At 40.4% G+C, this 12,470-nt stretch overlaps 1 protein-coding gene across 1 annotated transcript; it reads right to left on the bottom strand.

Moving 5' to 3' along the window:
• Nucleotides 1–1,435: 1,435 nt before the first annotated feature.
• On the bottom strand, nt 1,436–12,470 carry abhd5a (abhydrolase domain containing 5a). Its single transcript, XM_035162911.2, has 8 exons — nt 12,303–12,470; nt 11,645–11,686; nt 10,031–10,116; nt 9,513–9,888; nt 6,076–6,230; nt 5,619–5,730; nt 5,256–5,442; nt 1,436–4,210 (listed from the first exon to the last, which is right to left on the bottom strand). The coding sequence occupies exons 1-8, from the start codon at nt 12,332–12,334 to the stop codon at nt 4,121–4,123; spliced, it is 1,080 nt and encodes a 359-aa protein (XP_035018802.1). The 5' UTR covers nt 12,335–12,470; the 3' UTR covers nt 1,436–4,120.

Consider the following 12,470-nt stretch of genomic DNA (forward strand, 5'->3'; position numbering starts at 1 on the left):
CAGTGCCGTCTTCTGTGGAGGTTTTGAGCAGTGGACCTGCATTTGCTCCGAGTCAGAGCACAGCAGAGTAGCTCAGATCTGCATTTTACTAAAGCTGTGTGATAGCTTTCTGCTGGAGAATCTACAAGCCATGACGCAGCAGAGAGGACAATTTCTAAATGACTGAAACTACATTGCTCTGCTCTCTTCAATTGAATCAGTATTTCCTCTGCACGCTGCTATACCGCCGTGCTTGTATCCTTATCACGTCAGAGAATTGATGGCCCACATTTGGACCTGCTTTTCTGATGATGTTGCACCTTCCCTCTGATTTGACTCTGACTGGATATGTGAAATCTCCAGCTCCACTAATCAATCCTGTGATTCATCAGTGCGATATTCTCAGACAGAGTCAGGTCTGTAGAGGCCCCACCCTTCCATGTTCTGTTTAATGGTCTCATGTCAGAGGGAGGATGGGATTATTGTTGCTTAATAGCGCATACTCGGAGGTGTGGTCAAAGTTAATTGCTTGATAACCAACTAATGCTATCAATAAACCACCATGAGAGGCTGAGGTTTCACAGTCTGGTTGAGTGGGGATGTATTTCGATATTTACACAGTCAAGCGAACAGACAAATAATTTCTCAGTATGAGGCAGACACCTTGTATGATGTAATATTCTTATACGAAAGCATAGCTCTGATGAAGCTCCTGAAAGAAAGAAATAAGATTCCTTCCAAGGCTAATCAACAGTGTAAGGGAACTTCATTATACCCACATCAATCATTCCCTAAATGTCTGAGTGGGACAAAAAGTGCCTTCACTGGTTCCATATGACTTGGAAATAATTTCACTTGAGCTTGCATATTTCCCATTTATCAACTAAAGAGGGAGAATAAAAACAGATAGGGTATCTTTTACGATCAATATATATATCAATTTTAAATCCGGATCTGGATGGAAACAGAAGAGACCATGTACATCTGCTTGAGATTCTCAACTAATATTCTCTTTGTTCTCGTAATCTACAGACATCTTTAAGTAAGAGCCAATATGTAAACATATCTAACTGTTGGTTGTTTCCAGTTTACTGTCATTTAAAATGAAATGAAAAAGGTGGACATGGAAAGTGCCAAAAAGGTGATACAGTGGACACAAGGTTTCCTCATCTACACATGAGTGTCCTCTAGCGGCTGTGTTGGGAAACTACAGAGGCCTTTGCACAGGACTCATTTCTCTCACTGGCAGAGGGTTGACAGCTCTGAAGTGATAAGGGGAGCTGGAGGAGAAATGTTGATTCATCAGTCACTTTCTCCCCATTGAAATGAAAAGCAAAAGAGGGGGAGTAGCAGAATGAATGTGTTGCATCAAAGATTAAACATGTGATGCAGACACAAGTTAGAGCTACATTCTTCATGTGTGACACAAGACAAAAGCAAGTGGACCATAACTATACTATGGCAAACATTTATTTGGATTTACATTTAAAATAAGTAGAAATTTGTGAACTGTCACAAGAGGGAACATTTTTGGAAGCAAGACAAAAGATGCAATACAAATTTATTTTTAGTTAACAATAACAGCTAAGCGACTGGCTCAAGACACTCAGTAAAAATACAAAGTCCTATTTCCCTGTGACAAATTACTTCTAATATCAATTCACAGTAAGAGCATTGTTGACTTTCTCCCTTCAGCTTCTTTGAATGCTGAGTTTGTGTATTTAATATTATGGAATAATAACATAAGAACATTTAATTTATAAAATCACCTGCCTTAAAAACTAGAGAGAGGTAGAGAGGCATGTGAGTCCATTAAATATGCATAGAGGCTTAGTAGACATTCCATTGTTTTCTTTAAAATGATAATTATTTCAATTTACATTGAAACACTGCAGTTATTCCCTTTAAGGGGCACATCAGTGATTATGTACTCAGACTATTAGCCCTAGTATGGGTCCATCTCAATCGCTAGATCCTACAATTCCCACAATGCAACCTTTTCATGCTTGGTAAATTCGATACCACCAGAATGCAATCTGTAATAAATTTGTAGAGTGCAAACTCTCGCATCCTCAGAGCGTATGTTTTCAGACTTTTGGCTACGCAACCACAGATGACGATAAAAAAGCAAAACTGGAATTTAAAACCACATCAACATTTGTAGTTGCACAAATTACAATTATTAAGCCTTGGAACCTAACCTTGCTCACCAGGATGTAGTGTGGTTTACTCCAGACATATATGTCTGTTTTTACAGGACTTTGACAAGAAGCATTTACCAAAAGCCTAAAACCTTTAACGGTTAAATGTCACCTGCTCAACAGGTGAGAGCTGAGACACGAGGCTGTTTACCACGTGACCATGTTTAACAAATACCATCATGAATTGTAATGTTCACTGCAGGATTGGTAAGGCTGATGCTAATTTAAACTGACATGTCATACTCTAATGATAAACACTGAATTTGCATCTTTACTACAGAGACATGTCCCGTCTGATCTTTCAATAATGTTCAATTCGAGTATCTTTATTGAGGGGGGGGGTACCGAATGCAGGACAAGAAGGGCTGAATGTTGAAGCTATGAACAGACTCCAGCTAAAAAAGAGAATGATGGTGGAAATCATGTATCTGTGCTCCTTTAAACGTCAATGCTCCAGAAAACAGTTAAGTGTGATATGTGAAGTGTGTGTGCATACACTGCCACGTTGCACTGCCACTAAAAATGGACAGACCCTTGTTATAAAGACAAAATTCAGACACCTATGTCTGCACATCAACCATGAGAAGAAATAAAGAGGCATAATACTGACTGTCAGTTGTGCTTCCAGTTTACAAATAAGAAATTTCAATTGACAGTTTTCTCTAAAATGCTTTCAAATGATTGTGTTTTTGCTGGAACTCTCAGAGATGAAGATTGTGTGTCGAGGGCTTGGGGGGAAAAAAGCATCAAATTGTGGGAATTGTTGGGTGTATATAATTTTCAAGGTCAGGAACTTACTATGTAAAGAGTCTTGAGATAATGTATGTTATGATTTGGTGCTATACAAATAAAATTGAAATCATATTATCATTGGCCCTAACTTCATTAATACTGTATGGATCACTTCTGTACAGTGGAAAATCTTTGGCACTTCTCTACTAACACACCGTCACACAGGCAAACTGTAAACTCTATGCAGGCTACAGGAAAACAAACGTTATATGTCTTGTAGTTTTCAGCTCATTGCTGGGCTAGACTAATGCTTATCTGGATTCATTCACAATTAATGCAGTGGAAATTAAATTTGAGTAAAACAACAGAGCATGAAAAAATTCCAGAGAAGAGACGCTACAGAAAAGAACATTACTGGCAGCAGATTCATTTATAGCCGCTTCCTGGTGCTGATGCAGTGGAACTATATACTGATGAGTATATTTCCTGTCTGTATCAGAATATATGGAAAAACCACAATGCACAGATCAAGCTCTGTACAGGAAGTGTAACTGAGCTCTTTGAATGCAGTGACATTGATTCTGTTTCAGTCTGATGTACTTTAGGGTGTACTAATTATGATATTTTCCATATCATTTATTTATATATATATATAACATTATGAAATGAAACTCATAAATTGTTAAATGTATATTTATCAGTTATATACAAATTATTGCACATGTTTGTATCAGGAAAACAGTAGGAAATATTAAAGGCCACATATGGACGAAGATGTGCTCAACGCTGAATGAAGGTTGTTTCTTCACTGCATTAGGAGGCAGTTCTGAGAAAATACTGTATGAATAAAGCCGAAACAGATTAACCAAGACGTTACAGCTGTGGTTTGTGCTTTAGAATGTAGCATGTGACGTCAGCCCATATCTTCGAGTAGGAAGGCTGTTAAATAGCATTTAAGAGTGGACTTGATCCATCATATCATATTTACCAAATTTCTAAGAACATGACTGAATCCCCTGGTCAGTAGATACAACTTGTGAGCATCAGTGTGATCCTCCTTTTAGAATATTCTTATGTACAAACACTCCTTATTCCTGCCGTGAGGAAGTGGATTCCTGTGGTTCTACACCAGCTGCCTAGGTGATGTGCGTGGTGTTACTGGTGCTCCCCTTTTTCTCCAGAGTTCAATGGCACGGCTCGTCTCTTCTTCAGGCCACTTTTTCACACGCTTGCGACACTCTGTGGTTGAAGTCCTCTGACTGGTCGGCATACACGTAGTGTCCGGCTCCACGGATCGTCTGCACAGAGAATTTAGTGAGGAAGAGAAGCAGGTGACTGGAAACAGGAAGCTATGAACAGAGGCCAAATGAACTACAGTTTGAACTTAAAAGCCAGGGTGTCTTTGGTTTAATACCCATCTTATATTTCAGTTCTTCTATGGGAGCATACTGTATCTTTATTGGATTTTTTCACTGCAGAAAAAGGACATATGTTAGCAAAACCATTAAAGACCACCTTGTTCATCTTGGGTGCATTACACATGTACTTCGAGCTGTCCACGTGTGATCAGATCACTCAGGACGGATGTTAAATCCAAGTCTGAACAGGGACTAAATGAAGGTGTAAATTAACATACCAAATAATTTAAAGATGATTTTAAGACATGAGTTTTTAAGAAAAGGAAGTAGATAAATGGAATTCCATTATTCACTTTCTGTGAAAAAGGTCTATAGCTGACTTGAAATAAATGAGTGTATCAAGTGGGAGAGAAGGATTATCCACTGCGTACAGCAATGCCAGCAAGTCGTTCTTGTGACTTTACGAACCGACAACTGAACTGTACTTACATTTTCCTTTATGAGGTCTGTAGAAGACTGATTTGTTTCAGCACAAACTGTACAAATATGATATTCTTCAGTATCCACAGAAACAGGCCTATTTCCCAAGAAACTGCAAAAACTTTAGTTGAACACCCAATTCTTTGTATGAGCACAAGTAGAAAGTGATGACGTTTTACATTTACCCAATAGTTACAACAGCCTTACCAGTAAAGCCTTTTCTGACTTTTGATCAATAAAATACAATAAATACATAAACTATTATATGCTATTTCATCTATTTACCATAAAAAAAACAAGTCATCAGAGATGATGTGTAAAAGGCTATAATCTTTTGCTACAATCACAGTGGCATGAAGTTTATATATTTCTGTCATTAAACCCAAAATATCAAAGGACACTTGTCGACTACCTAATTAACATAATTGTGAACCTCATAACAAGATTCTGAATTATGTGCATGACTTCATTTCCTTTTCTGTCCACCAGGACACTTTAAACTCACAATGATCTCCACATGAGAGTGTGGTCTCATCTTTTTGATGGTGCAGCCTGAGTTGCTGTCGACACTGGACCGGGAGCCGTAGATAATGGTGATGGGGATTTGTGGCTGCAGCTGGTCCATCCTCTGCAGCATTGGTCTCTTAGCCCAGCCATAGGGAATGGTCATATTCTTAAAAGCTGTTTCTCCACTGTGAACAAACAAGCAGTTGAACATGATGATGTCAAGACATACAAGTGAGCAGTAAAACTGAAATGAAAGTCAACTGCAGCAAATGCAATGAAGTGCTTTCATTCCAGTTATTTACATGAGCAGCGAGAATGAGGCTTGGCAGGGAAACAGTAACAGAGGCAGCGAGAGACAGACCTGGGGGTCTGCACATTCAGGTGGTAGATGTACTCTGACACAGTGTTGTCACTGAACATGGAGGAGAACTTCCTCTTGAAGTCAGGTCTCAGAGTTTGGACAAGGGTGGGACCTGCAGGGGCCACACAAGAGATGCTGGGACAATGGGAAGGGTCACAGTGCACACAGGTACCAGGGTTTCACCTTAAATCTCTTCTGGACCAAATCATAATAAATCAGCTTTACAAGAATACATGTGCATTCATGTGCTCATCATATCTCAAGTATTGATAAGTTGTCAATCATATTTATTTCAGTAAATTTTATACAGCTTATAATATATTTGGTATTTTTCAAACATTGTCAGTCTATGCCTCAAATGTTCTGTTTTACCCTGTAAAATTATGTACTCATACATTTGTATATTCATACCCTCTTCTTTCATCTATATTTTACCAAGTCATTGCTCCAGTCTTACCCAGTGGTCCGACCAGTCGCAGGCCAGCCAGGGGGTTGAACGGGCTGAACATGGCCCCAAGGGCTTTGATCCACACCGGGATGGGACGGTCAGACTCTTCTGTGTCTGGGCGCTCAGGAAAGCCCCAGGGCTCCACCAGAACTATCTGCTTGATTCTGCAGGCCAGAGACAAAAAACAATGTGTGCTTTTTGGACTGTTTAATGTTCCGTTATGTGAAATAGATTAAACAGACCTGTGAATATATCTTAATATAAAATAAAATGAAAAGTTAAACATTTTGAGAAATAAGCTTTGTGTAGCTTGTGTGTCGCAGAAAGACTGGAAACAGGTGGAAACTACAAACCAAGCTCTGTCTAATGGTAAAATCTGCCTACAATTAGCACTAAGCTAAATACAAAATGGACAAGTTATGTCTTGTTTGATCACTGTGGACATAAAAACTAAGTGTAAAAATTCTTCTTCATCTTATTGGCTACCAGACGTTGCCAGGCAACCATCTGACATCTCGAGGAAATCAAGGGCAAGCGAAGGTAATGGTGTCCTGCCACCAGCTTAATTAATAACAGAAATAAGTGTGTGAGGATCAATCTTCTCATCTTCTGTAACTTTAAGCCCTAATGCTGCTATGGCCTCGTGAACCACTTTGTACCCCAGCTTCTTAACCTTCTCATACTCTTACTGTCAGCTGGAATTGCCAACTGATAACAACTGTTTCTGGAGCCTAAAACCCCACAGGGTCTTGGCTTTGTTGTCCTTAATCCAAACTCAGAACAGTTGTTCCTCAGTGTACGCTGTCCCAGCATGCATCTTACACTACTGGGTCCTGTCTGCTGTGGTATATGCCAGCCTGTGGATCAGGTGCTTAAGGCCTGTTCTCATGCTGTCATGATCAGAGTCTCTGTGTCATCCTTCATGTCGGCCTTACAACATACGGAGGACCTTGGCCTTCCATGATATCTCTTCCTCATCAACCTCTCGTCATATGTAGCCTAATGCAGACTCTTAGCAGTTCATCCTAGGGACCCATCTTCATAATATATTCATGGATGCTCTGTGTTTCATTTTGGGGTGGTGGACTTATAGTGGAACCCTCCATGCAATGTTTTTTGCAGGAGTTTCAAGGAGTCTTTGTAATTTGACATCGAGCTGGATCTGTCTCCTGCTGTGGCCAGCTTCATGGTGACTGTTAAGGCGACACGCTGATGGCTTAAGTCTCCCTACCAATGAGCTGGCTTCTCAGCACCTGCCCTGTGGAGCTATTTAGGATACCCAGGTACTTGTAGCTGTCCTGTATGTCTGTTATCCCCTCCCCTCTCTTTGCCACTATGCACCCACACTTATCCAGTCCAAATGACATCCTGATGTGCTCACTGTAAATCCTGATGAGGTGGACAAGTGAGTCTCATTCATTTCTGATGTACAACTCGTTGACATTATCCAAGAGGTGGCTGATGGTCACTCCACTTCTGAATCTGTATCCATATCCATTCTTTGCCCTGATCTGGCTCACGGGGTTCAGCCATATGTTGAACAGGCTTGAGATGACCTGTGTAATGGCCTTAAGGTTGACTTCCAGGTTTTTTTTCCATAGCCACATTGAGTTCTCGATGGCGGTTTTCATTGCGCTGTTAGCCTTGTATTGTACCAAGCAATCTAGTATCCATGTGTAAGGCACAGAGGTTTTCTTGTCGTCAATCAAGGCTGTGCAGATTTGATCTGTCTAGTCTTAGAGATTCAGGTGATGATGACCGAGGCCTTTCTGAGTTTTGCTCACACAAATCACCAAATGACAGGGAGGGAAAATTGTGAATTATTATCCAAACTGTGGTTCAATTTGACCTCCTGTACTTTTTGTAGTTGCATGAGAACAGTTTTCCTCTTCCCTCAATTCTTTACTTCCACATAAATTGGTTTTGATGATTTGGTTAAAATTGCTGTTGTGTCCACAGCCTGTCCCACCATCAGACTGCTGTTTCTTGCCTTGTCTGTTGTAGCGATGTTGTTGTGCTTTGTGAGTACAGTCTTAAACCGGGAAGAATAATATCCAGAGCTCTAAAAACAAGTTGTTTTGTACTTATATTAAACAGTGAATGAGTACCAGTAAACTCATGTTCTACTGTCATCACATACACTGGGTGATAGACAAAGAAAACTTCAGTTAATACTAAAACCCATCCATTACAAAACTGCAGCTCATCGTTCAACATTACACAGTAAAAATCACTTTAGACCTCAATTTCTAATCTGACGTTTCTTTCTGTCGGTAAACAGCATCTTTGTGTTTAGGCCATGGCATGAACAATGAGCAGTTAGCTAATATGACGACATTATGTCCCTGAATATCAGCATCTCCTGTTTTAACCTAACGGCCATTTACAGTAATGGGTGAAAAGTAGGAGTTTTTAGAGTGATGAAGCAGGGAGATAAAGGATTGAGAAGTTTTTATCAACTGCTTCTTGGGTAGGACCGGGTGCCTGCTGAAGCTTAGCGCTGGAGACCCGGCAAGAGGGAGTGATTTAGGAGAGATAAGAGTTAAGTGGGGGTAGAGATGCATGGAAGAAACTGCTGATATCCCTGGCTACCAGCACCTACAACCACACTGCTACAACTATATCCTGTACAGATGCTGGCATGTTTTTCTACGGTCATGTTAACAAACCATGTTCAATGCAGAGGGTTTTTTCGGCTTCCCGGCAGGTTCTGCTTCTTTAGTTCTTTTTCAATCAACAGTAGTGCTTAAAGGATCATTCTGGTTTATAACCAATGTGGTGTGCATTTGAGGTCCATTTAAAGGCTAGTTACAGGAGCTTTCATCCATATTATGTGGCCATCTTCAGCCGAGTTAACCTGCAATAACTGACTTTTTGGCCTTATCAAGTTGTAAATACAACACAGCATTGTCATATCTTCACCTTTTATAGTTGATGCTTCAATCTACAGAGGACAGAGGAAGGTTTGTCACTTATTTCCTAAGTTCTAATTTCATTCCTTACGCCCATAAATAACTGTGTGGAGAAAAATGACAGCGGAAAATTGTCAAGTAGTTGCCATCAGTGTTTTCTGAAGTAGCCCGTCTAATGAGGATGTGCGGTGTTGAAAGCAAAGCAATTCTTAATGTGTTGTGTCATCAATTATTTTGCTAATATTTGTCAAAAACTGTAGACGACTCTGCTCTGTGCATGGCAGGATACACATATAAAATACTTGTCTGTAAGATTAATCTAATAAACCTGCCAGCTACCTCTTAAAGTTGGCCAGGAAGTCTAATTAGCTGAATGTTCCAGAGTGAATCACATCATCTTAGCGTATAACTCGTTTAACTTTTATCACACTTAAAATTGCTCATATCAACAAGATCAGCCCCAATGATGAAATAGTTTTAAATAAAAAAATATTGCTTCAGTAATATAACAGAAATCACGTAATCTGCACCCACCTGCCTGGATACTTAATGGAGTATGACACAGCCAGGTATCCTCCCAGGTTGTGTCCCAGCAGTATCATGGACTCCAGACCTTCTTTAGCTCTCCATTGCTCAATAGACTCCACAAACTGGTCCTCTACCTCTTGTGCGTCTGAAGAGAACAAAGGTCTGCTGCTCTGACCAAAACCCAGCAGGTCCAGAGCAAAGACTGGCCGACACTGAGAGAGAGCATCCAGGTTCTGGGCCCAAAGGCCCACACCAGCGCCGAACCCATGGAGTAGAACCAAAGGGGTTTTGTCTTTCACACCGACACTGCTAAAGCTCAAGGTCCACAGCAGGTTGTCACTGGATATGGGGACATACTGTTTGGAGAAAGAACTGTCTACACCTGTCAACACAGCAAAGAGAGGAATGACAAGGTAAATTTGGAAAAGATGATTAAAGATGATTCTTTCCTTTTATCACCTGAACTCCTACACACAATGTGGTACAAACATGCACAACATTAGAGGCGTAGGACTGATCCTTACATCGGAGCATCATGTCCTCTGCAGCCTGTAGCTGGCTCTGAGAAGTGGGGCACCATGATGGGAGCCAACTGGGGATCCAGCACCACCTACACAGATAGAAGGTTTATGAGCACCATCCTCATGAACCAGAGGGTATACAGGGACACTATGTCACACAGAGATGGAGAAAAACAGAGAAATAAACCAGCTGATTTTATGGTATGAATTCAGGAATTTTTATTAAAAACAACACATGACAGCATCAGGACTGAATGTTAGTGTTTATTATGATTATGAGCCTAAAATCCAATATCCTCTATATCAGCTGCTCAGTGTTACTCTGAACTAGACAGAGGGTACTTCCCAAATATCATAGACTCTGGACACAGTGTGGTTTTAAAGTTGTAAAAAACATTGATGATGAAAGATATCTTTTGTTATTTGGTTCAATCTTGGACTTAAATACGATAAATCATTTTAACAGCTCAGTGTAGCCTGATGAACTAACAACGTGAAACAAAGTTTCTGCAGGAGAAACGAAAGGCAAACTTGACCTCATTCCCACACTGACTTCATGTGGTCCATTCCACACATGTTTACACCACATGGAATTACCCATTTACTATGTGCATATTATTACTATTACTTCTACCTGTAAGTGACTCTAAATGAAATTCTCAATTTCATACACACATGCTACATCCTCCTTACCTTGTAATGTTACTGTGTCTGCACCTCCTACACAGACTCACCTGCACCACCTCTATAAATTCCCCTGCTCCACCAATAAATTCATGTGTTTAGGACAAATTACCCTTTAATGTGATCTGATAAATGTACTACTAGATATTTCACAACAAGTGATGGATAGGTGTTTCTAATATTTTGACTACCCTCAGTGATATAACTGGACTAGACAAAATATGATAAAATAATACGTTTCCCAGCCTCACAAAGTATGACCTCTAAAATAACCACAGTTTTGTAAAAAAAAAAACATAACTTCAAGGTAGGACTTGTTGCAGTGCTGTTGTTTTTGACTGGATTCATTTTAGCCACAGTGGGTTCACCTAATAAACAGCTAACTGTTGATATTGATATAATGTTTGCCAACAGCTGGAAAGTGCATTGTCCAAAGTGTTTGATAAACCAGGAAGTTAATCAAAACAATATATTGCAGGTTCCTATTCTCTAACACCGGAGATGGACAACTGGAAAGTACAGGACCATGCGTGTGTGTCTAATATTGTTTATTGACAAAAACCTAATTGGAAATTCATAAAATTACACATTTATTACCTTATGTTTAAAAGGTTATCTATGGTTATGCATAAATAAAAAGTTTAACTGCAGTTCACTAAATGTCTCTCACTTTTCTGAGAGGTCCATTACACATGCAATAGAGGTTTCAAGTTTCTTCATCGCACTTGTGTAAGTTGCACCCTGGAACATTCTTGGAGAAACTTTATCCTTCAGCCTTCCAGTGTCAAACTCTGTACCTACATCATTCTGCAGAGAGAAGCTCAAACCTCCAGTAAGTCAAAAGTAAGAAAACCTCCTTCCTAAGTGGACAGGGACTTGATCATTAACAACGAGAGCACAAGAGATGTGTGGACGCTCAGAGGTCCGACTTACTTCATTGTGGTGTCCACGTAGCTCCACACACTGCTGACCACACTGTGAACACAAGCATCAGACAGCATTCTCTGAACAACGCTGCAGCCATAGTGAAACAAGAAGTGAAAGAAGTGGACGAGGACAAACAGCAGCGGCTGAGTAGTGACAGGGTATAGTTACAGTGGTCTGCCATGAATATCTCTATCTGTGCAACTCACATGTGCCTGTGCAATGCATTGGCTCATATGCACTCCCTTTCACTGTATATAGACTGTATGTATTAGTTCAATTTCATAAATGTGTTTCATATTTCCTTGTACTGCATGTTCACCTATTATTACTTTACTGATGTCTATTTTTTGCTTGTCGTCATCTCCTCTGAACTATAATCTACGACAGATCAAATGTGTAAACATGTGAGCTCTGTGTGTTTCTCCCTCCAGTGTCATGCCAGTGTTCATGTGTGTTTACTCGAACTTCAGCTGGAGCCGGACTTTTGTCAACTAGTTCAGCTTTGCCAGTGTGTGACATCATGCAGGTACATTTTTCCTGGATTACTCAGAACTACTCAGAACTACTCAGAACTACACAGAACTACACAGAACTACTCAGTACCGCTGTAACAACGATTAGACGTGTTGACTGTCGCTCATGAGTGTTTGGAGAAAGTACTCACCCTCTGCTCACTGTCACCACTTGCTCGGCCATACTGCAACAACACTTCTGTGAGGCTCCTCGCGGTCACGTGTGCGGGCAGCCTCTTACATTAGGTCACTATGAATGAAGACGCTTGATTTACTGTCTGGGGAGGAAGGGGGGGGGGAGGCCCCGCTCCGCACACACG

The sequence above is a fragment of the Hippoglossus stenolepis genome, chromosome 8, assembly GCF_022539355.2.
Source record: "Hippoglossus stenolepis isolate QCI-W04-F060 chromosome 8, HSTE1.2, whole genome shotgun sequence".
Lineage (NCBI taxonomy): Eukaryota > Metazoa > Chordata > Actinopteri > Pleuronectiformes > Pleuronectidae > Hippoglossus > Hippoglossus stenolepis.

Coding starts and splice junctions, on each gene's coding strand:
- abhd5a (XM_035162911.2), bottom strand. CDS start 12,334: ATGGCCGAGCAAGTGGTGACAGTGAGCAGAGG. Junction 11,687..12,302: donor GTGGTGACAGTGAGCAGAGG/GTGAGTACTTTC, acceptor TTGTGTTCACAG/TGTGGTCAGCAGTGTGTGGA. Junction 6,231..9,512: donor TCCATTAAGTATCCAGGCAG/GTGGGTGCAGAT, acceptor TCTGGCCTGCAG/AATCAAGCAGATAGTTCTGG.